The sequence below is a fragment of the Haliaeetus leucocephalus genome, unplaced genomic scaffold (assembly GCF_000737465.1).
Source record: "Haliaeetus leucocephalus isolate CR32 unplaced genomic scaffold, Haliaeetus_leucocephalus-4.0 Scaffold406, whole genome shotgun sequence".
Taxonomy (NCBI): Eukaryota; Metazoa; Chordata; class Aves; order Accipitriformes; family Accipitridae; genus Haliaeetus; species Haliaeetus leucocephalus.
In genome coordinates this window covers 2636437-2661344 of record NW_010972842.1, presented here as the reverse complement: position 1 = coordinate 2661344, position 24908 = coordinate 2636437, and the positions used below count along the sequence as shown (strand labels likewise).

The following is a 24908-nucleotide window of genomic DNA, read 5'->3' as shown; positions in this document are numbered from 1 at the left end:
ATACTTGTTCAGAGAAAAATACTACTGTGAATTTGCAATTTGAATTCCTTTTAAAGACTTAAATTTGTAGAATTTAGTGCATTTGCATGTTTCAGCAAGGCTGATACTATACAGGAGGTAAATGAAACAAAGTCAACATAAAATTACTACTGTGATATATATTTATAACAACCTTTATAACAAAATGTCTGAATATACAGTACAGAGACAAGCCTCTAAAAAAAAAAAAGTTTAGATTTTCTCCATCCAGACAATTTGTAAGCATGTTCTTGTTAAAGAAAAACAACTTGTACGTAACTGATAGCATATGTAACATTCTTTGGAATTAGATTTAAATTTCTCTTTCAGGCGTTGCCCCAGTATTTCATACAGGGAACAGCAGAGGGGTAACTCCTCACTGGGATTAGGAGCTCCTGGTGCGTTGTCCCTCAGGTACGCACCCGGGGCTGGGCAGAGACTCGTGGAGGTGCATGAGCGCCAGGAGCTGGAGAAAAATTCCACCTGCGAATGTGGGTCACAGTAGGAGCCCTTGACATGAGTCAGTGTAGAAGTGGAGAATTAATGCTGTTGAATTTCTGAGGCTCATCACCCCACAGCCCTGGTTTTCTTGTGTTTCGAAACACACAAGACAGTCTCTGTCCAAAAAGGCCTCATAGTTTGAATGGCTGTAAACATTCCTTTAGTTTAAATCAGATTTTCACCATACCTTTGCCGTTTAAAAAAACCAACAAAATCAAAAGTAGGGATACCTTAGCTCATGTTAAAACTATTTTAAATTCAGAAAACTAGAGTTCTTTAATTGAGAAAACTGAAACACATGATTAGTTTTGCAAATAATCTTTTTGCTGTATTTTAGCTGACTTTATCTTTCAGCAAACTGCTCATGATCACCCAGTCTATCCTAAAGAAAACCTAACAGTTGATAAGATGGAAACCATTTAAAAAACAGAGGCAAAAGATCAGCACCAACTGTTGTGTTTGTTCTGCCCACAGCTAGGCCCATCACCGCAGTGCAGAGCAGATACTGCTCACAGTCCCAGGACAGGTCTGGAGTCCCACACTCTTCCTGTTCCCCTTGATGTACAAGAAGAAAGATACAGATGATGTCTGTAAAAATGTTAACAGTAGCAGGTACAGAGTAAGATTTACCTATTGTAATTAGTGGGAAGTGTTATGGTTGATATTCAAAGCTTTTCCAAAACAGAAAGGACTAACTTCTTGACTTTCAAATGTTCCCAGTTCCCAGACTATCAGGTATTACAGTGTTGCTTTACGAGGACTTTGTTAAAAATTTCTGGTGCTCAAGTTGGAACAGCTTATGGTGCAATCAGATGAACTTTTACTGAAATAGCAGTCAAAATAATGGTGATTTTACAAACCAAATGATTGCCTTTATGCAATCTTTTTTCTCTGTACTCAAGGGTTGTTGACCAGAAATGGCTGAAAATGACTTCTGCAAAGGAGGCAGTGCTGCTTTTCTGCAACCCAACACATGCTCGTTCAGCCTAACTTCAAGTATCCAATTTATGTGCTTGAATGAGGAGCTTATGTACCCAGCCCAGGCTCCAGAGGATGACTTAGAACAGAAGACCTCTAAGGTCATTCAACAGACAGAGGCATTTGTCTGCTTGACCTTTGGCTTATGAAAGCAAAACCTAAACAAATCTAACAGACACAATCACAGGAAAATTCATCCTAAAATAGAGATCAAATTAGTATTGTTCTGGAAATACTTATTTCTCTTTGTTAATGAGCAGTGGAGTGCGTCAGGTCACTAGCACGGACTCAGATGTCTAGCTTTCAGATATCTGAATTGAAATGAGATGACTCCTACCTCAGGCTCCCATGTTAGGAACTTAAGTTGGATACCTGAAGTTAGATGGTGCGATTACCCTCTCTCCTTACTGAGAACAGCCACCTCTTGAACCTGTGACACAGCTGCAATCACAGCATTTACTTAGAGAAGACCCAATGGAACTGAGTTTTGTTAGAATACCTCATCTCATCTCTCATTTCTTTATCCACTCTTCACTTTATTGAAGGGGATAGAGAGAGGCAAAGTGGGGCGGGGGGTGATGTCTTGCTAAGCAAAGTTGTGTAATACACACTAATGAAGAAACTTAATGACTGTCACTTGTAAATCCTACAAAATCACCATTTTGAAGTTGGTGGGTGCAAATTACTCTGGCTATTGCAGATCTCATAATTTAATCACACATTTTATTTTCAGGAGTTACTAGCAGGTATCAGTGTTAGCAGATTCTCTAACTTAGCTGGCTAAAAAGTTCAATTGGAATTAGAAAAAGCCTTGATGGCAAAGACTTAAAGAGCTCCTAAAGTATTTTCATGTCTTTAAATAAAAAAAAATTAATAAGTTATATTTTAGACAAATATCAGCTAATGCCTAACATTTTTATTAAAATACTGATGGAAACATAAAAAAGTAAACCCTAGGACTACTGGATTGCACACACATATGCAAGAAACCCACCACAAACTGTACTGTCTTAGCTGCTTAGTTCTTTCGCTCCTTATTTTCTGTACTTGAGAAAATGAGATCAGAAAGCTATGCAGCTTCTCTGACCGAAGAGGAAAGGCCACGACAGGATTTCTAGAGTCCCATCCAGCTCTGTAAGTGGAAGGATTAAGATGAGGACCTTGTGGCTGAGAGAACAGAGGTGAGGAATACTCAGGATTCACTTCTGTCCTACAGGAATAATCCATTCTTTCTGACAAACTTTGCTCGTGGTTTTAATAGATAATGAACTCATCGGTCCAATCCTGTACTCGGCATTTTACAGAATCAAGGTCTTTATGCACAGCAAAGACTTCAGATAAACATGGAAGCAAGGCAACACTTGCACTTCCATTTTTTATCTATGGATTATTTTCTTTGTTAAATTCCTTGGGTTGGTTTTTTTTTTTCCTTCAGGGTAGCTTTTCAAAATACAAACTCGTTAGAGCCTGGAAAAGACAGAACTACCCTAACAGGTGAGGGAAAAACTCTCAGTGCACTTTTTATTCCATATATGAATTAACTAATTAAAAAAGATCACTAGCAAGATACTGAATTTTGAAATTAACGCTGAAAGTTTTTCAAACTGCACTTCAGAAAACATTGACTGAGCAGCATCAGAACATTAGAGGGTTGTCTGATTTCCTTCTCTGTGGCTGGTTTCCACTGATGATGGCAGTAGAGAACTGAGGCAGGGGCTGAAGATGTAAAAGCAAATGAAACTAAAGATTCTCAGTAGCTACTTACCTAGAATGGCTATTCATTCTTCTATTTTTTTGGCTCAGTGCTGTTTTATAATACCCTTGACCCCAGCATATAATTTCAAGGACATATAAATTTATTTGAATATTAGCTTGGTTCCTTTCCTGTATTTGAACCTTACAGTGGATATAAATCACAAGCATGCTCTAACATTTGCAGGAGCTGTTGTCCATCAGGCTGGTGACTCTGAACAAAGGCTGCTTTACGTAACGCGTATGAACATGCGAACTGCCTCCAAAATGCATGGTCATATTAAATAAGTCGCTTACATATGTACATACAGAGCAGTAACAAAACTCAAATATCATAGTCCTACCCTCTTCTGTTTAAGATTGCAGTTTCTAACTGTTGCATATACTGTAGCTGCTCAAAGAGCTGAATAAAGTGAGTGTAGCAGACTTTTTCAGAGAAAAATAGTCATATAAAAAGTTGTAAGTATGGTACAGTGAGAAAGTTCCCAGAGCTCTCACTTCATTTTCTCTTTGGTTGCTAATTAGGATTTGACGAGTTTGAAACCCTGTCCTGTGTCCAGCACTGTGGGAAGAAACCAACTCATTTTCAGTCTTTTCAAGCACCTAAAGCATGCTTTACAGACCCAGAACAGATTGAGACCACAAAACCAGTTTGCCAAATGTACTAATGGGTAGGTGATGCGTGGGAAGTATATCATCCAGTGTTTGGCAACGTCGCTTCCTGTTGGCAAATGCAAAGTGTAGTCACTCCAGTGTTTTGACACGCCATACACCGCTTTCACTGTACGTCCCTTTTCAGACCAGCTGATGTTGCTGTCAGGGTTACAGTTGTACTCAACCCATTGCCTGGTGAAGTCACCAAGCTGTGGAGGGTCTGCTTCCTCGATGTCTACAACTCTGGCCATTTCTGCTCCTTGCACGGCAACATACTGGTCATTTACTTTTCTTACTTCTTTAACCCAAGGCTGAGAGTTCTCACAGTCTAAAACGATGATGAGCCGAGAACAAAAAGTACCATTCTTTTCTCTCCACCACTCCAACAGTGTGTCAAGTCGTAAAGCATCGCCCCCTGCCACAAAGAAAAAAAGATTTAATATTAGGATGAAGAAACAGAAACCTCTGTAGTATTTTGACTGCGGGTTCCAAGAATCCCTTATTTTAACAACCTGGACAGATATAACAGAAGTTTTTCAACTGATCCTCCCTGTTTGTAGATGTTGCACATCTCCAGAGAGATACTAAATGATTCCACCTGACTTACTGTGGCAGATGAGGCCATTAACTCACACTTGATTAAAAAAAAAAAAAAAAAATTCCCTCATAGTGAAAGAAATTACAGCCTATTGAAGAAATCTGGATATAGCAAAATAGGGAAAGAAAACCTGAAATAGAGTTTATTTTGTATTAAATCTTAGTAATTTTATGGGGAAAAAAAGGACTCTTAATAAGTTTTTATTAATATTAAAAAAACCCCCTCTTTTAAGGAAAAGAGAGGACTTTTGAACACAACATGTGCTAACAGTTTTGAAGCACAACAGGAAAACCACCTACAGGCATAACCATCGCTTTGGCTTTAAAAATTCATGTGACCAGAAATGGAGAGATTCACTCTATAGACACAGTTGTCTTCAGAGCTTCAAGAAAATTGGTATGGATTTACAACAAAATGAAACAAAAATCTCATAATAATTTTTCCACAATATTTATTTCCTATCAGTTCAGAAAACACTTGCAGCTAGAGTGTCCAACTTCTCATGTTCTATCTCAGCTCTTGCTCCAACAATGCTTTGCAAGAGCAGATTGTAATTAAACCAAGTTACCTATAGTGGGGAGTCCTTCTGCTTAAGTGTAATGGATACTGCAGGATCTACATAGCTTTGAAAAGCAGAGTACTTACTTACTTACTCAAGTGCCTAAGGAAAACATCTTGCAAACAAGTTAATGAATCTCCATTGGCTCCATAATGACTACTAATGTGAAGAACTGGTAAGTCTAGGTGTTGGCAGGCTGGAGCTATGATAGAGACTTATAACACAACCACTGTAGTTTGAAAATGTCAACTTTTCTTTTTTTAAAAAGAAGACTTTTAGGAGAAAGGTAGAAAAATGTGATTTAAAATAACTGCATTTTAATTCCATAGTGATTTTCATTGTGGAATATAAGTACATCTAGCAGTGTTTAAACTCTTGTTAGTAAGAATTTAACTGCCCAGATGAATCTCAAACAGAATAGTTGCATATTTCAGCACTTACTTACATTTCTACCTCTAGCTCAGAGTTAAAGCTTTGAGTATGCTATCGCAGTTAAAGCAAAATTACAGGGCTACAACCTTCTCCAAAAAAATGCAAACCTGGAAAATTTAGTACCAAAGAAAATCTTAATATACAAACTTACAGTAATGACTTGTCTTGGTACATGATCCCCAAATTGCTGTAGTTATTTGCAGCAGAGACTTATATAGAAGCAGTTTCCCTTCTCTAGGTAAGCCTTCTGTGTCAATTAGCAGTAAAAATTTCTTTATTTGTTCACAATTTAAAGGCTTATAAATAAACTTGATTTTAGTGTAGCTATGCAGGGGTGCAGGTGATTTCAAAACAGTACTGGATAGAACTGCCTAAAGAAAACCATCTCATCCTTCATACACACACACAAACACATGCTCAGCTTCTAACCCTACTGACCTCAGACACATGGAATTATCAGCCAGTCCAAGATTTAGGCACCAAGCTGTGTAAGAAATCCATGCGTCTGGCCACATCTTGTTCTCTGGCAGGTTTCGCAGGCAGTTAAGCTGACAGTTTCAGCAACAGAGACAAAGCTTCATTAGCCCAGCTCTTGCCTTTGCCTTCACTCAGAGAACATGACCTCCCAGGTCCTTTCACTGCTCATACTTTATGCATGACTAGGTAACAGTTTCTTTTATACCACTGTGTTACATCTCAGCTTCCAACAACAGAGAAACATCATTAGTGAACTAATAAATCCAGTAAGCCTCCTTTAAAAGATGTCATTACAAAGCAAAGACTACACCGCTACTGCTGTGCTGTATCACAGCATAAGCTGGCAGTGAGATACTACTTTTTCTATTAGATCCAAATGTTATATTTCATTGTTCCCATTTCTCTTCATCCTCTCCAGAGGTCAGAGGACAGTACGCATTACTGGAGCTGATGACCAAATGTTCCATCTGTCATGAAATGCCACTGTCCAACACATGCGGTACAATTACCCTGTCAAACAGCCTTCATATTGTCAGTTTACACTTCAAGTTACATTCAGCAATGCTATCTGGAAGGAGTATCAGGTTACACTCCATGATTTATCTAAAATTAATCACAAAAAAGGATGCAAGGCATATGACAGCTGCCTGTTCCTCTCCTTTATGTGACTATACATACCTCCACGTAAAAGCTGAAGATGCGCTTGGATAGAGAACTGAAAAGGAGCTTTGTGAGAAAGCTGAACACCACTGCATTTACACACTGTACCTTTTAGCACAGGAACTTTCTTTTTATTTTAACGGTTACCTTGGCTTTTATCCTAAAAGTGAAAACAGAGTTTAATTTAGGCTACAGCTACCTGAACAGGTATTCAGAGACCTGAGCTCCCCTGTCACACTCCAGGCAGGCCAGATTTAAGCCAGGACTGGGCTGGAAGCCTGTCCGACTTTTGCAGCAACATTTGGCTCTATATATGCTAGAAAGCCAACCACGTCTATGCTGCCGGCTGGAGCACAGGTGGGAGGCAGAGTTTCACTGCCAGCCTGCTCCACGCAGTGTGTGGACACACTCTGCAAATGCACCAGGCGGCAGCTGCTCTTATGGACAAGACCACCCTATTCTCAGAGAAGTCATTCAGCCACCCTGGCGTACACTGCGGTACGTCACTCACGCTGAGCTCAGGGTATGGCTGTAGCTTTTTTAACCCACTGATACAGATGAAACTTTTCTGAGAAAAAACTATGCGTTGTTCTTCAGCAGGTCTAACAGTCCAGGCATGGAGTTGCACCAAAACAGGTATACAGCCTCCATATGAAAACTGACCTGCACCTGAACACCTCAGCATGACCACACACAAAGCTAGTTATCTGTCTACACTGTTCAAGAGCACATGCCCCTGGAGAGAGACTGCTGACGAACAGCCAGGAGCTTGCAGGCAGAGTGCTATCCAAGAGAATTAATTCTATCCCAGGAAGAAAAACAGTTGCAAATTTTCAAGGTGTTTACTACAAGATTCACCTTTTGCACACAGCAACCTCAGAAGCCCCATTCCATACAGCAGGAGAGCAAGGCTAAACCTATCAAAGATTTGAAAACTTCAGTAGGTTTACCAAAGAATACAGTTGAGATAGAACTGCCCATTGTAAAGAGATCAAAAACGAGCCAGGAAAAGGGGAAACGGTGAGGTCTATGCCAAGTACATGACAAGGCATTAAACCAGCCCTTTACATAGTCTTGAGGCTACACTGTGCCCACAATGACTCCCGAACTCTCAGATGTCAGTAAACCATAGCTGTTTTCATGACACAAGGTTTGCTGTATGTTTGAAGACCTGCTTTTCTAGTGTGGATTGTTGACCTGCCTCCTATTTCTTTTATTAATTCTATCTTTTACAAAAACCAGAGCACATATTAAGGACATGCATGCAGTCCTTCATGACAGCCTAGCTCACACAGTGACACAGAACACGGTATAATTCACTCAGAGGTAGGTGTGCGGGCTCTTGCCATGTCCAGGGAATGAGAAGAGATTATGCTTGTTCATTACAGGGAACAAACATTCCTCAAAATACAAGGGAAATCTGTCTTTAGAGCAGAAGGGGGTCATTTCCACTTTACTTTTCTGAGGAAAAAAAGTGATCTTTCGAGTTACCTTGTTGAACTGTAAGGGGAATAAGAAATCATGCTTAAAGTTCTACGTGTACACTTGGGGTGAACAATATTTAGACAATTTTGAGAACAACTAAAAGAATAGTTAGCTGCACAAGGATTTTTATCAAAGTGACTAAATACTAAAGATGACACAGAAGTTCATACAGTAACATACCTGACTGTCATACAGAGCAAGGTAAGGAAAGAGCTGCTGCTTTAGATCAAGTCAACTACATACAAAAGGGGCTTCTGCATTTCTCCATTCTCTGCCCTAGCAGAGGTAGTTAGCTTGCAACCTTGCCTGTTTTGACGATTCCTTGTAGCCTCTGAATCTCTTAACGGCCGTGCTCTGTACATTACCCTTTCCTTTCTTCCTTTTCTGCCAGCAGCTTTTATCAACCTGATCTCCAAAGACTGGTAGCTCTTTGCCATTCTGGACTATCAGATAATAAATGTGACCAAAACTTCAAAGTTTTACAATACAGTATTGATTTTTTTTTAAAGAAGGAATTAATTGATTTGGAAAGTTTATCAATACCAAAACTATTAATAAAAAAATCTCCAAACCAGTTACCTGCCAGTGCCCATTCGCCAGTGCCATGTGAGTGACCACTGTAATATAAAATGTAGGTATCATGTCTGGGTCCATCTGCTGTCCGAAGTTCAAGAAAAGACTTGATCTTGGAGTGAAGGGTATCAAAGGTCAGTCCGCTTGTAGAGTAGTCACAACCATATGTCTCAATCATGTGATACGCAAAAAATCTTTGGATAGCATTAAGCATACCGGTAGACCTCAGATTTAGCTCTTGCACGTGCTCAGGTGGAAGAAGAGTTGGTTGGCCATCAGGACTAAAGAGAAGAAGAACAGCTATGATTATTATTTTGTGCTTAGTGGACTTCCAGCAACAAGTGATTTTTTTCCTCTGTGCATATTTTCTCTGCTATAAAGTAGCACTGTTCTAAATTCAAATTGACTTGAAACATACAGTTTATAAACAATTCGAAATACTGTATTTGAGTGAGGGACCACTATTTCCCCCTCCCTTCTGCCACACTTCTTCACTTCTAATCCTTACTCAACCCCATGCTATTCCTGCAGCTGAGAGACAGAGAGAGAGAGGAGCTGTAACATGAACACGCTAGGTAGGCTTCAACAATTCCATTAAGTCCCACTGAGAGAGCACTGCCTTCAGACAGGCACTTTTTCACAAACAACTGGAAAGAAGTGCAGGGAGAATGAGTTCTAATCTGCACAAAACATCATGCAAACTAGTTTCCAATAATAGACTGAACAGAAATCCAAGTATACATTTTGCTCAGATATTTTGAATTAATTTCTCTCTGTTCCAAACTAGCCTTTATTCAGTATGGTACTCACGCAAATACAGTAATTCTTACTTGTGTATGCTGTTCAGATGCTGATCTTTCAGCATAAGAAATGCATTTCAGATAACAGTATTCACAGCTTAGAAAATTAAAGTTCTAAGAAAACTACAAACTAGACCTGGAACAAACCATGTATATATAGATATGTGTGTGTGTGTGTGTGTGTATATATATGTATATGTGTATGAAAATGCATATAACAATAGAGTCCCTGGGTTCCAAAATGCATTTTATTTGTATTTTTATATATATTCTATATAAAAATATGTATTAAAATACATATATATCTAAAAATACACACACACTTTTATTTTTAAGTCTACATAGCTATTCATTAATCACAACAAGAAGACATTTGGTCTTGCAAGACATCCAGTTATGGGACCGCTCTTCAGGATGTATTTTCAGAAAAAGAAATGCATTCATCACTCTTCAGCCAGTGTAATAATGGTAATGATAAGGAGTGTGACTGACAGCTGTACCAAACTGGCCTGATTTATGCTCAGTTACAGACATGGAGAGATTTTGTGGGTGAAAATATGAAGATAGTCTTACTCTACTAATATAAAATATGACTTCTGTTTTTTATATATATATATATATATATATATGCATGTATGTATGTATTCTTCATGTATTTTGTTTGCAAGTCAGTGTGTAAAGCTACCTGGTTTCTTTATCAGTCTAGCTGATTAAATTTTGCACCTCCTCACCTGTCTAGTGCCTTCACGAAGGCTAACGTTCCACTACTACAGTTATATTGAATACATCATCATTACTGTTTGTCTCAGCAAGTGAAGACTGAGCCCATCACTGAAAAAGTCAAGCTTTGTTAATAAGAAATTTCAGTTCTGTGAAGTCCTAAACAGTTTCTCAAGAGTACCTCATTCACTCAAAAATTAAGAGGGAACTGCCAGAGCCAGAATAATATAATACAATGAAAAAATTAAATTGTTGCCATGGAAACAAAAAGAACTTATTTATATTGTAATGTAAATTTTGAAAATTTATTTTTTTAATCCAACAATAATTGACTACATGGATTTTTTTAAAGAGTGCATAGCTGAAGACTGTAGATCAGAAGCTCAGAAAATTTCTTTTTACAGCATTTTACACTATTTAAGATACACTTAGATAAGATCAGCACGCTACCTTCTGTTTCTTTGCCCATTAATTTTTTTCCCTATCCACTGAATCCATTACACATACTCAAGCTGGGCAGTTTTCATAAACCATGCAGTTCTCTTTTTAAGCCTCTCACTTCAGCTTACTACTCTGTTTCTCTTGTAACTCAAATAGATAACTTACATAGTTCTTATCATTTACAAAAAATGTGTACACACAATTTTAATTATATGACTAAAGTATCATTTGCAAGTTTAAAGCTTATAAGAGAAACACAAAAACAGGCAAATAATAATAGTACGATCCCGCCACTGCATTTCTCATATGGTAACATTTATATTGGAACAAAAAATCAGCTGTAAATTCACAATACCAATAACTGACATGTAGTGCATTCACAAATCTAATTTCAACGTCCTTTAAATGTAGACACCATCTCATTTAATAGAATTCAAAATTGTTTTGAACTGATCTGTTTGGTTTATCAAATCTCATCATGTAAAATATCTGTACTCAGTCAAATCCCCCAATCCTCCTTTGAGTGAGATATGGACTGTGGAATCTGCCTATGCTTAAAAGCATTCATTGGCTTTCCAAAAGCAAACTCAATACATATAAAAAGGTGGAGTTGGAGTTACTCATTCTTTTTGGAAGATGAGGAAAAGGAAAAATAGAAAATCTGCCTATTATTTAAATTTGTATTTAATTATTGAAAAATACAAGCAACAGCACTGCATTGCCCCTAAGAGCTAACACTGCACTTACACAACTGTGAAGTTGAAATACATGGTAACTATACCTGCAAAAATTGGTCGGAATCACAACAGCATACCCAACACACGTTCCTCCCAAGCAGTTTCCCAGCTCATGGAAAAGCCCATGAGCCATGGACTCCAGAGGTAAAACAATGAGAAATGCACTCATGAAGATCCCATTGGTTGGCTAAAAAAGTAAATAGAGAGATTTAGGTATCGCATGAAAAATCCCTCCAGTCTGTTGGTTGCGGTTTTATGAATAATTCCCTGTGTTTGATCACACATAATTGGGTCCTGAAACATGCAAGTTATTCTACATAATATATACTTATTTTTCCATGTATTACACAGTGAAGTACTCTAAAGACAAATGAAAGGCTTGGGGAGAAAGCAGCTGGTAAGCAGGGATCACTCTCCTGAAAGGAATGCAACTGAAAATGCTAACAGCACAGGACTTGGGTTTAAAAGCCCTGATGAGAGCTTAGCTTTACCCATTTAAGCAGCAAAATAAAATGCCACAAAATTATTTATGTGCATAAAATAAGTACATCTGTAAATATCTGCAGGATCAGGCCTTAATCAGTAAAGTAGAACACATAATATTATGTACCTAGCATCAAATGATAGCATACTATATTGCATCATTAAAAATATAGATTTAACCATCCTTGCTTTTTAATGCAATATTTTTAAAATATTCTTTATGAATACTATGTATCACACGAAAGATGACTTCTGAGAACATCTGTGAACATTACTGCAATTAAAAAGACAATTCTTTATCAGTTACATAAACATCAGATGAGAAGGGACATCCACTACAGGAACTTTGAAGCATTCACACAGCTAACATCCTACATTGAGCTTTCCTGTTTTGTAGGTAAAAAGCAGTTTTGGAAAAGATTACAGTCACTGATACATACATGATTTCTGTAAAAAAAAGGAGTTTCAAAAGTTAAGTCTCAACCACTAGTACCAGTAAAATAAAAATGGACTTCTGAAATGCCAGCTGTCAGTGAGAGGCAGAACAGATACAGATTAATTTTAATTATTTTAATATGATGTGAATGGGTTTAATGAGGCATTAAATGCTTTAGGAAAGGTAGAAACAGTATTATAACATATAATTAACCAAGACCTTTAATATCTATGGTGCAGCTATTAATGTTTGTTATGTAGCAAAGGAAATAAATTCAGATCTCTGTCTTGAGAAGAGTCCTGTGGCCTCTGACCACATCTATGTTTTATTCATGCTCTTTGCATAGATCTACAATATTAATGTTTTTTAAAAACCTGGATATTGCCTTATTGTTTAACACTTAGTGATTTGATGTGAACTGGTAGTTCAGCCTAACATATAGACAAAGCTATTAATAATTTGGAAAGTAAATTATACTGAAAAAAATGACACCCAAACCAACTCAGTTCTTGTTGGCACATGACATCAACTCAACTATATTCAGTTTTTAAACACAAATATTACATCACTTAGTTTGAAAGAACAGCTTTACCCATCTAATGTGCTTCCTGACCTAAGGAAGAGCACTGTTTGCTACCTGTCCCAGTTTTAAAAAGTGTCCCATTATACTTCTGATGGAAGGATCTCACCTATGTGTCTTGAAATGGTGACAGCAACACTTCTAACCACAAACACCAGAATCTGATATTAACTGATAACTGATAGCATTATATAACTGATAGCACTATTCTCAAATTAACTGGTGACTGTTAACTGATAGCATTATTCTCAAATTCCAACATCTAAAACCACTACAAAACTACATCCAGCTCCTACTAAGCTTTATACAATTCATGACAAATGAAAAGTTTATTTATTTAGCTTCTAGCTCTCAAGGACATGAGAACGTGACATTGAGCAGACATCAAATCATGTTACAGAACAACCATGGAGAGCTTCTCTTTACCCATAGCTCTGCACATCTTAGCACAGAAGTGCAATTAATATGCTTATTGACTTGCTAACACTGGAGCTACAAAACTGGTTTGGATATAACCAGTTTATCAACCGGTGATAATGCTAGTGTTAATACTGCAATCTGATTTCATGTGGTATAATGTGATTTGACGTTTTGGTGCCAATAACTTGAATCTACAAGGAGCAATGTGTGCCTGTGAAGCACACACACATTATAGGAGATTCACAATCACTTTTACGTACATAATTTTCTTAGCCACCTCAGGAGATACCTTGCACACTTCCAGATACAATCCTTTCCCCGTCCCAGTCTTGCCTGCGCTCAGAGGGTCAGGATCAATGAGTGAGTGACCAGATGGAATGTATTTAGGACAAGTGCAGAGAAGCATTCACATAGTGATTCTCGAGTTCTGTGTCACAGAATAAGGATTTTCAGAATAATTTCCCCCAAATTACCTAAAATCACCAGAAGGCAGCAAAGCTTAAAACACCTTAACAGTTATGGTGCAACCTCAACTTGTTGTCAATAAGGAGGAAAAAAATCCTGTAACTAAGACAACATAATTTTTGTATCAAATATGTCAGCAGAAAGTGCTCATTTTTGTTGCTCAGTTTCCCAAATGCACTCTGAAAATGAAAAGGACTCGGAGCAGCAGCAATAAAAACTTACAAAGACTTGGTTAGTTTTTGTTCTACAGAAACCTTGTAAAATATAAGACTTTGTTGAAATAGTAGAGCTCTCCAGCTAAATTAGTTTCAAGATTTGGCGAGTTACTTTTGCAACTGTAGATACCAGAAGGATAATTTGTTTTAAGTTACAAAAAAAAAGGAATACTTAGATCCTGCAGAAATTGAACAGCTTGTCTGGAAAAGTTTCCTATTCATCATCAGTTAGTTAGAGGATTTTCTAAACTTTGGGAAGATAATGCGTGGACCGGGAAGCATGCATTTTATGACGTTCAGCTTTTCCGTCCTATATAAATATGGCATACATAAATACTACTTTTCCTGGATCTTGTTAGAGCAAACTGCTCTTACATTGCATTAGTGTTTCGATCACAGCGAACACATCATAAAATAAAAAACACGTTTGCCCATAAAAAAACCAGCTACCATAATATCCTAAAGAATACTATTATATTATTACTTTATATGAATTTTATTGTAGAAGTTTTTTTACATGCCATGTTGTTCTAAACACTCCCTGCATTTCCCAGATCCCCTAAACCACATGCAAGTTATTAAGCCTACAGTGTTCTACTGTAACACAACTTGAGATCATCACAAAGATTAATAGTTTTCACCAAACTTCTGATCGAGTCTGACTTCTAAAAAAAAAAATTTACATTTAATTGTTGAAAGTATTCCTACCAATATGAAGATACTAGCAAGAAAATTCACAAGTACTTGTGAGACAAGACTATATAGAAACTGTAAGGATCATCTCAGCGATCCATCTTGCTCTGTATCCTGCTTTCAATTTGTACCAAGTATTAATGAGGAACAGGAAATAAGCTCTATAATGTTATGAATCAACTCAGCTCCATGTGAAGTTTAAATTTTGTCTTCATTTAGTGGCCATCTTATGCTATGGAGTAGGAAAGTATTGCTAGTATGGAAATTTTACATGTATAGACATCTATGTAATGTAAAGATGCTGGCACTTGCTGTCAGCACTTCTTCAACATTTTGATTTAGAAGAAATATATCACTAACAAACATGAGAATGATTAATGATGTTTAGAGCAGCTCTATAGTAAGATAATAAAATATTTTAATTCAGCACTGCAAAAAATGACTGGTGGCATTTTAAAATATCTGTAAGAACTTGAACTAGCAAAAAATAGTATCTAATTAAGTTGGTAATTACAGTAAATCTGAACATAGGTCCCTCTTATAAGGTAACTGCTAAGATGCCAGGTGGAGACTGTCAGTGCTTTACTAAGTCCAGAAGATTTGATGACTGGTCCTTAATGGAGCAGATGGCCATGGATGCACAGGCAGAGCCAAAAAGGGATTTTGTTCTTTCACCTGTTCAACTCATTTTCATTCTGTTTTTGACTGCACTGGCAATCTCAGCCTGCAGTACATCCCTGTAGCTGAAGTGCCCATTGATTTCAGACAGACTGCGCAAAAAGCAAACAGAAGACAGGGACCGTCTCGGCAATCCCACTGAACACATGAGAAGCCATCTTCTCTCTTCATCTTGGGGGATTTTTGATTTGTCTGTCTTCTTCTAAACGAATATTTAGGAAATACATAGTGTGTTCTCATAATGTATAAAAGGTAAAAAAATGTAATTCTTGCCTCTGATGACTGAAATGACAAACAATAAAAGATGGGTGAAATTCACTAGTAGTATTATCTTTCCACTTTCTTTAGCTTTCCAAGTAATGCTTATTGTTAAGTGCAACTGTTAAAACACCAGAAGAATTTAGAGGTATTTTACAGCCAAGATATATAATTTTATATTGATGGATAGGACAACTCCAGTCCCAAGGAGTAAACCACTGTTGGAAGTGGAACAATTCTAGAACTGTATTTAACAATGGAGCATTACTGACATGTGACTAACAAAAATAATGAGGAGGAAGAAAAAAAAAAAAAGAAACGTTAGTTTAAATTTGAAGCCAGTTACAAAGACATACAGAAAAGCCCTTCTGATTAAAATAGAAATAAATTCCTAAACAGATGTCAGCTGAGATGATCACAGAATCACCGAATGGTTGAGGCTGGAAGGGGCCTCTGGAAACCATCTGGTCCAGCCCCACGCTCAACCAGGGCAACCTACAGCAGGCTGCCCAGGATTGTATATAACAGACCAACAACTAAGGACATTTACAAAGATGTCTGTGTATTTATAAGCAAAAATTCTGCCCTGCTTTCTATTATCCAAGCTGAATAATATTTACCTATTTTTATATATCTATATACGCACACACGTAAGTAAATATAAAATAAAAAGTTCTGCTTAGCTACTCTGCAGTGATCCTACAAAAGCAAAGAAGTAAACGCTTCATGACAGAGAAGGCTCAGGAGAAAAAGGATAATGTGATAACTAATCTACAAATATTTGACGGATAGCTTATTCCAAATGAAAACAAGATATGTGTATTACAGGTAAAAAGAAGCTTAAAGACAAAATTTTTAAAGTTACAGTGTTGATCAACTACCAGAGGAAACCGCCTTATTAACAAATTACTGAATGAAATAATAGTCTCTAGAGAACAATAAATAATCCATTACTTCTGACTATTAAAAGAGCCCTAGAAAAATCTAAAAAACAGTTTGCAGAAAATACTTGTCACGTTCACTGGCAGACGTATTTAATGTGTTATGTTTCCCATCCCTGACTTCTGTTCTAACCACGGGAAAGCCTGTTCTTTAATAAATGTGTATTTGTCCCAGCAAAACCAGAAGTGGTTGTCAATTTAAAAGCGTACTAAATGGATTTCTGATTTTTTTTTTAATATAAAAATTTGAATTCTGAAATCAAGGAGATTTTGACAGCAAGACATAAATCAGATTCTTTGGACTAACAATGAACACTTTCTTTCTCTGGTCACCAGAGATCCCCTTCATGACCTAGGGCCTCTGGAAGCGGTGGCGACAGCAGCAAGGTCTGCTGCCACCATGGACGGGAGCAAGCAACCTGTTGTAGCCCTCGGGACAGGACTGGAGAGGTCGAGAGCCAAGGAGGGCTGAGCACCTACCGCAGATAGGAAGACGGGCAACAAAAATAAACAGGATAGCAGGTGAGTTTGAGAAGAAATGATGAGCAGTGCGCAAGGGGGGTTTAGCATCCAGCTTAAGAGATGATGAAACCGTATGGAAAGAGGGAATAAAGGTATTACAAAGAAACTGAACAGACAAGTCTACAAAGAAATAGCAAGGCACAGATATGCAAGTCAAATTGGCAAGGAGGGGAAAAACACTGTCAGTGAGGAAAAGAAAGGGGGGAACTAAAGATGACCAGACAGATAGAGAGGAAAAAAAAAGCAGGAGTGGCATGCCTATTTGAGAAACCATGGAGAGAGGCCAGAGGATGCAGCAGGGCCTCTGGGGGAAAAAAACAGAAAAAAAATTAAACTGGACAAGCAAAGCCTGAGGAGGACTGGATTAAAAATACAAGTCAGGAAGAAAAGCCGGGGAAAATGAAGGAGAAAGACTGGATATGATTTACATTCAAAAAAGTTACTTAATCTGTGATGTTAACAAAAGTATGTGCAAGTAAATATAATGTTACTTAGAAAACTTCTTACTATTCAGGAAATAATCTTGGTTTTAGAAAAGTTAAAAAAAAGTCACCACCTTCAATTTTATTATGGCATTGTAGATTGAGCTGTCAAGAAACACCAGGCAATCACATCACAATAAAGAGTACAAAATCACTAACTCTCCTCAAAACAAGAAAATACTCATACATACAATAAACTAACTTTTCTTCCATGAATAATTCAATAGTACTGTCCATTTAAGTACACGTGCTCAAGCATATCATGAATACCATTATTTTACTAACCCATAAAATTCACTAAAACCAAGAATAATGTACTGAAAGTACTTCATTCCATTACTTTACCTGTCTCTGACACAGTTCATTTATCTCTTGGTAATATTAAATACAGGTCTTCCAGGGATAATAATTCTGTTTGGCCAGTAATTCAGAAAACCTGTAGTTACCTTGGCACAGAGCACTTCACAAATCTGATTTTAAGTTTCTGAGAAAGAGAGTACCCTAAACCTTTCCAAGATCATTCCTTGTGAATTCCAAGACCCTCATCTGCAAATTTTTCATCATTTCATCATTTTATTGGCTTCTGAAAGAAGTAATGCCAGAGTCATTTGCATGACTTCTGCTGGATCTTGTCCCATCCAAGGGCCTAATTATGGACAGACACGTGAGTAACTGCTGAAATGAGAAAGCTGGAGTTAAGGAGTCTATTGATCTGACTGAAATTACTCACACAAATATAAAGGCAGGTGCAGACCACTTCCTGCAGATTTTGCAAGGAAAGCGCCCAAGTATTTCTACTGACAAGGCAAGGTGTCTTTCCTCTCCAGCTAAAGCGGGGATTATTCTCAGAAGCAGACCATGTCCTAGCTGAAACATGTCCCACTGAAAAGCTGCTACTCCATTTTTGAATGCAACCAGCTTTAACAAATGACTTTTCTACTTCTCGTGCTTCCTGAGCTTATCCTCCAGCTTCAGACAGACCTGACAATTCTGCTCTTTACATTTAAAGCTTGATCTGTTGGAGAGGGATTCTGCTTTCAGCAGCCACAGTTCTTCCCAAGCACACTTCTTCCCTGGTGCACATACCGAAGCACCAGGAACAGAGACTTTCAACCCCTGGCTTATTACAAGGGCTAAGCTCCCCTTAAAGGAAGGTCGTTGGCTAACAGGACTTCCAGCCTCAACAGTTCTGCATGAGTCAGAAAACCGCTGTGTGTGCAACAGCGAGTGAACTGACCTCACTTTAAAAGCCTTTCCACAAAAGGAGATTTGATATTTTTCTGGCAATTTTAATCAAATAGGATACTTCTAGCCACCAATTAGCAGACAACTGTCTCTTTAGGTCTTGACCTTTCATACACTTGAGATTTATATGATGCACAGATACTACAGTTATTAAAAACGTTAAAAGGGCATATACACTGTGCCTGTAACAAAGTTTTCCATGAAACAGAACCCCTCCCCTCCACCACCCCATTTCTGGCTGTAGCCTAACACACACAGCTGAGCTAGATTTTTTTTTATATGCTATGGCTAATTATTTATAGCTGACTGTTAGGAAGTACCTTTCCAACGCTCAGATTTTTAGCCAATTCTATTCATTATACAGGAGGTCAAATGGCAGGCCATGAAGTGATTTCAAGCCACCTCTCTTATCAAATGCAGTATCATTAAACAAGCTTTCAGTACATCTTCAGAGTGAGGAAAGGTATAAATCAAAAATGCTTCAGCTTCCAGGTGACACTTAACAGATTTCAAATATAATTAGCACTTACTAAAACGACTACATAAATCCCAAACCGAAGTTGCAAAGACTGAAAACTGTTAATCTTACACATCTAAAAAATATTTTAAACAATTTTAAAAAGACCAAACACATTTTCAGGAACTGGTGACTGAGGAATACTTGGCATTCCTAAATAAAATATGTTGAAAATTTAAGTAAAAAAATTTCCATAGTATAAGAATGTAAGAGCAGCTGTATTAGGCTGCACCAAAGGTCCATCTAGAAGAATCTCTGGTCTCCAAAGAAGTCAAATAGATGCCTAGGAAAGACTGTAAGGACAGACCAAGCACATAAGTTTCCAGAGTACTCCAACCACTGGTGGCTCAAGGACTTCCTGAGCCAGATGTGGTTTTTCCATATACTACGTGAACCTCAGTGAATTTGCTCCCATGAACTTGTCCAGCTTCCTCCTGAGCCTGTGTAACTGCTCGGCACACACCGCATGCCACGATACGCAGCCCTGGAGCTAACTCACGCTGTATGAGGAACTATTCCCACCTGTCTGGTTCCAACCTGCTTCTTTCCAACTTGATTCCCCTCAACTTTTGCACTGAAAAAGATCATTTATTGTCTCTGTTTACCTTCTCCCACATCACACATATTTTACATGTTCATCATATTCTCACTTAGTTTTCTCTTTTCCTGACTGAAACATCCTTGTTTATTCATTCCCTCCCTGTAAACTGTTTTATGTCTATAATGAATTTCGTCACCCTTCTCTGAACGCTCCCTCGTTTTCTCATCTATAGGATGGCAAGTAAGCATTGCAGTGTTATTCAAAATATGGAAGCTACGGATTTATACAGTAGCATAATGATACCTCCAGTCCTTTCCTAGTAATTCCCAATATTTAATTTGGGTTTTTGACCCTTAATAAACTTTAAGCTGATGTTTTCATGGAAAGGCATCTAACAGAGCCCTAAGAATTCTATCACATACTGATGTCACTAGGTTTCTTCTGCAGCAGTTTTCCTAAAACCAAACCAAAACCAAACAAAACGCCAACCCACTAGGTATTTAGCAAGAACTATTACTTTTTAAAGAGGAAAGGCAGAGAGTGATCTCTAACAGTCTCATTTGTCTATTTAACTGTTACAATACATATAAATCACCATGAGGAAAGTATATATTCACTGGAGAAGCTTGTTTGCTGCATTACTGTTGAGCTTGTTAGACCTCCTGAAACAGGAGACTCAAAAATCCGGCACAGGATTCTAAAGGAGAGTCTTAAGGCCTTGAACTCCCCCTACAAAGAAGAAAAAACACTAGTTTCCTTAAACCTCTAGAAAAAAACAAATGCCCTGCAAGAGGGCATAAACATCACTGCTTGCTTTCTTCTAATTATTTTGAAACCTGACACTATCCAGAAAAATACAGAAAAGGCCGGAGCTTCCTGCAATCACTATAATAAATGATGCAACCATTTATTAAATTATGTTCTGGCCAGGTCTGATAAAGTATTTCATTTTCTGACAACAGATGAAATTGACACAGTGATCCGCAAGGCAAACATCACAACATCTTCTGAAGTAGAAATGCTTTTAGTTGGAGACAACTGCGTTCATAATCTTAAGCTAATTCGTTACTATAAATACATGAGGAAAGAAATATAAATATAGTAAAAGAAATGTAAATATAATACTAAAAATAAATTATTATAATAAAAAACTGGATCTCCTGACACGTGAAAGTATTTGGTTTGATGCCTTTCATTTTTGCCACTACAATTACTCCTCTTCCCACTGAATAGGCAAATATACAACCTAACAGACAGAGGTGATGAGCAACAGTTTATCTTATTAACACACAGGATGCTAGAAACTGAAATTAGCCAATAACAAATACTAAGATTTTAGCTGCATTGCCAGTTTGCTTCTTGTGAATGGTCCCACACAAGTCATTCCACAGCACAACCGCACTTCTTCAGAATTAGAGAGGACTGAGAATGACCACTAACACTTGCAGTTATTTTGGGGCAGAGGACAGAGACAGAAAAAAATTACTATGAATTATCAATCAACGTGAAGAGAAAAAAGTAACAAGATGGGTATGAACCAATCCTCCTCGCTTAGGCACACAGCCTGCAGTAATGAAGCAGTTCAGAAGGAAGCACCTGCGTGCTTTAAAGAGATGGCAGAGGGAGAGGGAACCCTTCCCCTGAAGGGTACAGCAGCAGATCCTGTCCAAGTCTGGTGGTTACCTCCCTGCAACAGGCTCTGGGCACCACCAAAAGTAACTGCCTCTCTCCAGTGACTTATCTGGACAACTTAAACGCACTTGATTTGGTCCGACTGCTTTGTTTAGTATAACTTGGTGGAATGACTTCATCCAAGTAATTTTAAAACTATGTAATTATTAACTACTGTGTCTCAGGATGTTAAAGGAGGAGGGCAAGGATAGAGAAATTAATAAGACTATCTGATAAAGATGGTAAAAAATTGCTTTTACTGAAAAACAGTCATGTAGCATATAAAAATCAAAGACTAGCATTTTGATAAAATCACACAATTCTCAGAGGAAAAAGTATGGGAGTTAGCAATATTAGCATGCTGATATTCCACCTTTATTGCTTCTGTCTCCCAGATCACTTTCCCACTTCTTTCGGTGCATTAGCACCTTCACTTTCTGTAAATACATTTTGGGGATTTTTCTTCTCTACTTCTTTTTGGTTCTATTTCTTCCTTTTATCCTTTCTGCAAGCCCCCACACTACTGCTATGCACGCTGATACTTTTCCAAAGAAAGAGCATAACCACCCAGCCTTCCTCTCAGGCTTGTCTGTTAACCTCTAATGCTCTTCATGCAAAAAAAAAAAAAAAGCAAAACCAAAAAAAACCCACCAAAACCCCCCTGAAACCAAAAAACACCACAAACCCAAAACCAAACCAAACAAAAAAAACAACGCACAAAACCTTACAATATAACTGTCAATTTCCTTTTCCACCAAGTTCTTTAACACCTTTCACCCACGAAGTTATTTAATCTAAGAAAATCTGCAGGAATGGGCAGCAAACTGTTTTGGAAACACTATAGAGACATTTCTGTATACTGGATCTGCCATAAATAATATGTAATTTTTATATGTTATTATCATATATATGTAATTCATTTACGAGATGCATGGGTAAAAAAATGATTGTTGTCTTGTTTTAGATCAACTTTAAAAAGAAAGTAGACACCAAACACCCTGCTGCAACTGTGACAACACACAACATACTTTAACTTGGGCACTGAACAAACATTTTGAGAGAAATGTATGTTTTCTGCTAAAGAAAAGATAACATCCTTAATGGAAAGAAAAGTCAAAGATGCTGTGTGATTTTAAGAACTGGTCTTTCAGAGGACATATCCTGTGGTGCATAACCAGATTTGAAAATAAGACACAGAACACATGCTACACCAATAATTTACCAGTTTATCAGCTGATCTCTAACTCCACATTAATGGTTAAACACAAAGCAAAATTATTGAAAAATACATTCTTAAAACATGAATTTGACTCAATTCAATTAAAATAGTCCATAAGAAAAGCCCTCAATATAGTGAGCATTACTAGGGTTCAACACCATGATTTACTTTGAAAACAAATTTTATGGCACAATGAATTCAAAAGCAAAACAATTTTGTAAGTAGGTAAACGTAAAACACTTTGCACACTTCTTTTGCCCTAGAAGCATTAACTCTTCCCATTCTGCCAACATAAGGAAGCTGGTAAGTTCCAGTTGCCTTAACAGGTCATAGTCAAGGCAGCACAAAGTATTAAATTCAAAGTGCGTGCTGGTGAAACCAAGGGTTCCAACTTTGAATTGCTGTGCCACAGCACACCATCAAATGTCACAGGAATTTTAAGGAGCCAACAATTCTCAGAAGCATTCTCAACAGGGAGATCAAGATAAAGAGATTATTATTTACCTGCCAAGAAACGGCCCCCAAAACAGCAGTCGCGACAAGGCTGAAAAATACTAGCTGTTCTGAAATTAAACAGAAGTGACGCATTCCTTTAGATGCCATAACTCTGTCAAGGCTGTTGTTTTCTGCACGGTGGGTATAGTATACCTTGTGACAGTCATTTAGTTTTGTGTGAAATCCCCAAAGAGTTATAAAAAAAATCACATGACAGATCATCCAGAAAATTCCAAAAATAGAAAAACCAGGTATCACAAAATACCAGAGATCCAAATCACGTAGTTTAAAGGCTGCAAGAATGAAAAAGATTAGTTCAATGACTCCAACTGAGATGACAGAAAGCCTTCTGCAAATTTTACCACGGTACAAGTAGGGCTTCCATCGTTCAGTAACTGAAAGTCCACTGAAGTAAACGTCGAGAAGGGGATCTGAAATCAGGCAGCTGAAGAAACATGCCAAGGCAAAAGGGTTTGTGGGGATTTGCAGTGATGGAAAAAAGAGTACGGATGCAATGGCTCCAAAAATTGCCAAATTTGGAATTGCCAAAAAAGACTTCATACGTAAGTCAATAATCAACATGGCCAACGCCATGACCAACAGAATAATACTCACAGATTTTTCTACCAGCATAGTTGTGCTGGCAATTGCAAATCCAACTAGCTCCAAAAATTCAACTGTTGTCAGCAGAGTTGGTCGATGATGGATACAACCGCAAATCCTCTCAACCAAAGCACATAATATTCTTAAAACAATGGCGGAGAGGAGCAAATATTTAGTAGCTTCTTCTTTGACATCCGTTTTGAAGGCAGAATTATTAAGAAAACAGAGAAGTCCAAGCAAAAAACCAAACCAAAGATTCGAGAGACTCAAACTTGCTGTTTCCATTGAAAAATAGTAGTACAGTATGCTGGCAATTCCAAGAACAAAGAGCCCAAGAATAAATATTACCAAAATCAGTGCATCTGCAGTTTTTTCCCATCTGACATAAAGGCCCATGCAAATGGCAACCAGTAGGTTGATTCTGGCAAGATAGCCAAGGTATCTGACTGATGAGTGCATGTTCACTTCTCTGTTTGCTTCTTCTAGCCTTGTCATTGCTGCATACAGACAATGACTAACACAGTAACGCAGTGACCTACACATGTAAACTGCAGTTAGGGGGTTTTGCCCACTTGACTGAAAGTAAATATTTGGGTTTCATCCAACAAAGACAATGCAATCACTGCCTTCTGTAATATCATTTCAGTAACACTGGTCCAGAATCACTGAAGTCCTGGAAGAAGAATTAAAAAAGTTTTACTGGCAAATAATTCCTTGTAATCATATACAGCATAAACATGACACATCCTTTCTCACCAGGGAGTTTAACATCTAAATTAAAAAGCACATAATAAAGATGAAGTGTGTTGTTAAAGGTCATTCAAATTGGGGTCATTATTAAAACCAATATAAAATGGGTTCTGCATACACCTTATTTCATAATTTGTACGAGTGGAAAAGGTAAACCAAACCTGGCCTGTGCAGTTTTTCCACAAAATCCATCCATAAGGTATCTATATTAGGTATCTGTGGGTATCCAAAATATTGCTATGATATCCATTACCTTCTAAAATAGTTTAATATTCTTTTAAAACATTGTTTTACTTCACCATCACATTT

General features: G+C 37.6%; 1 protein-coding gene across 3 annotated transcripts; it reads right to left on the bottom strand.

The window, feature by feature from the left end:
- Nucleotides 1–742: 742 nt before the first annotated feature.
- TMEM168 (transmembrane protein 168) lies at nucleotides 743–24518 on the bottom strand. 3 transcript variants are annotated; one of them, XR_774779.1, is made up of 5 exons: nucleotides 23256–24518; nucleotides 11430–11572; nucleotides 8694–8968; nucleotides 3263–4318; nucleotides 743–1074 (listed from the first exon to the last, which is right to left on the bottom strand). XR_774779.1 is itself a non-coding variant. In XM_010574023.1 (5 exons), exons 2-5 carry the CDS (start codon nucleotides 23877–23879, stop codon nucleotides 3771–3773), a joined length of 1590 nt encoding a protein of 529 aa, XP_010572325.1. In that variant the 5' UTR covers nucleotides 23880–23991; nucleotides 24198–24212; the 3' UTR covers nucleotides 743–3770. The 3 variants fall into 3 exon arrangements, 2 of the variants coding, with proteins under 2 accessions (XP_010572325.1, XP_010572324.1); XM_010574023.1 differs by having other exon boundaries at nucleotides 743–4318; nucleotides 23256–23991; nucleotides 24198–24212; XM_010574022.1 differs by having other exon boundaries at nucleotides 743–4318.
- Nucleotides 24519–24908: the final 390 nt, after the last annotated feature.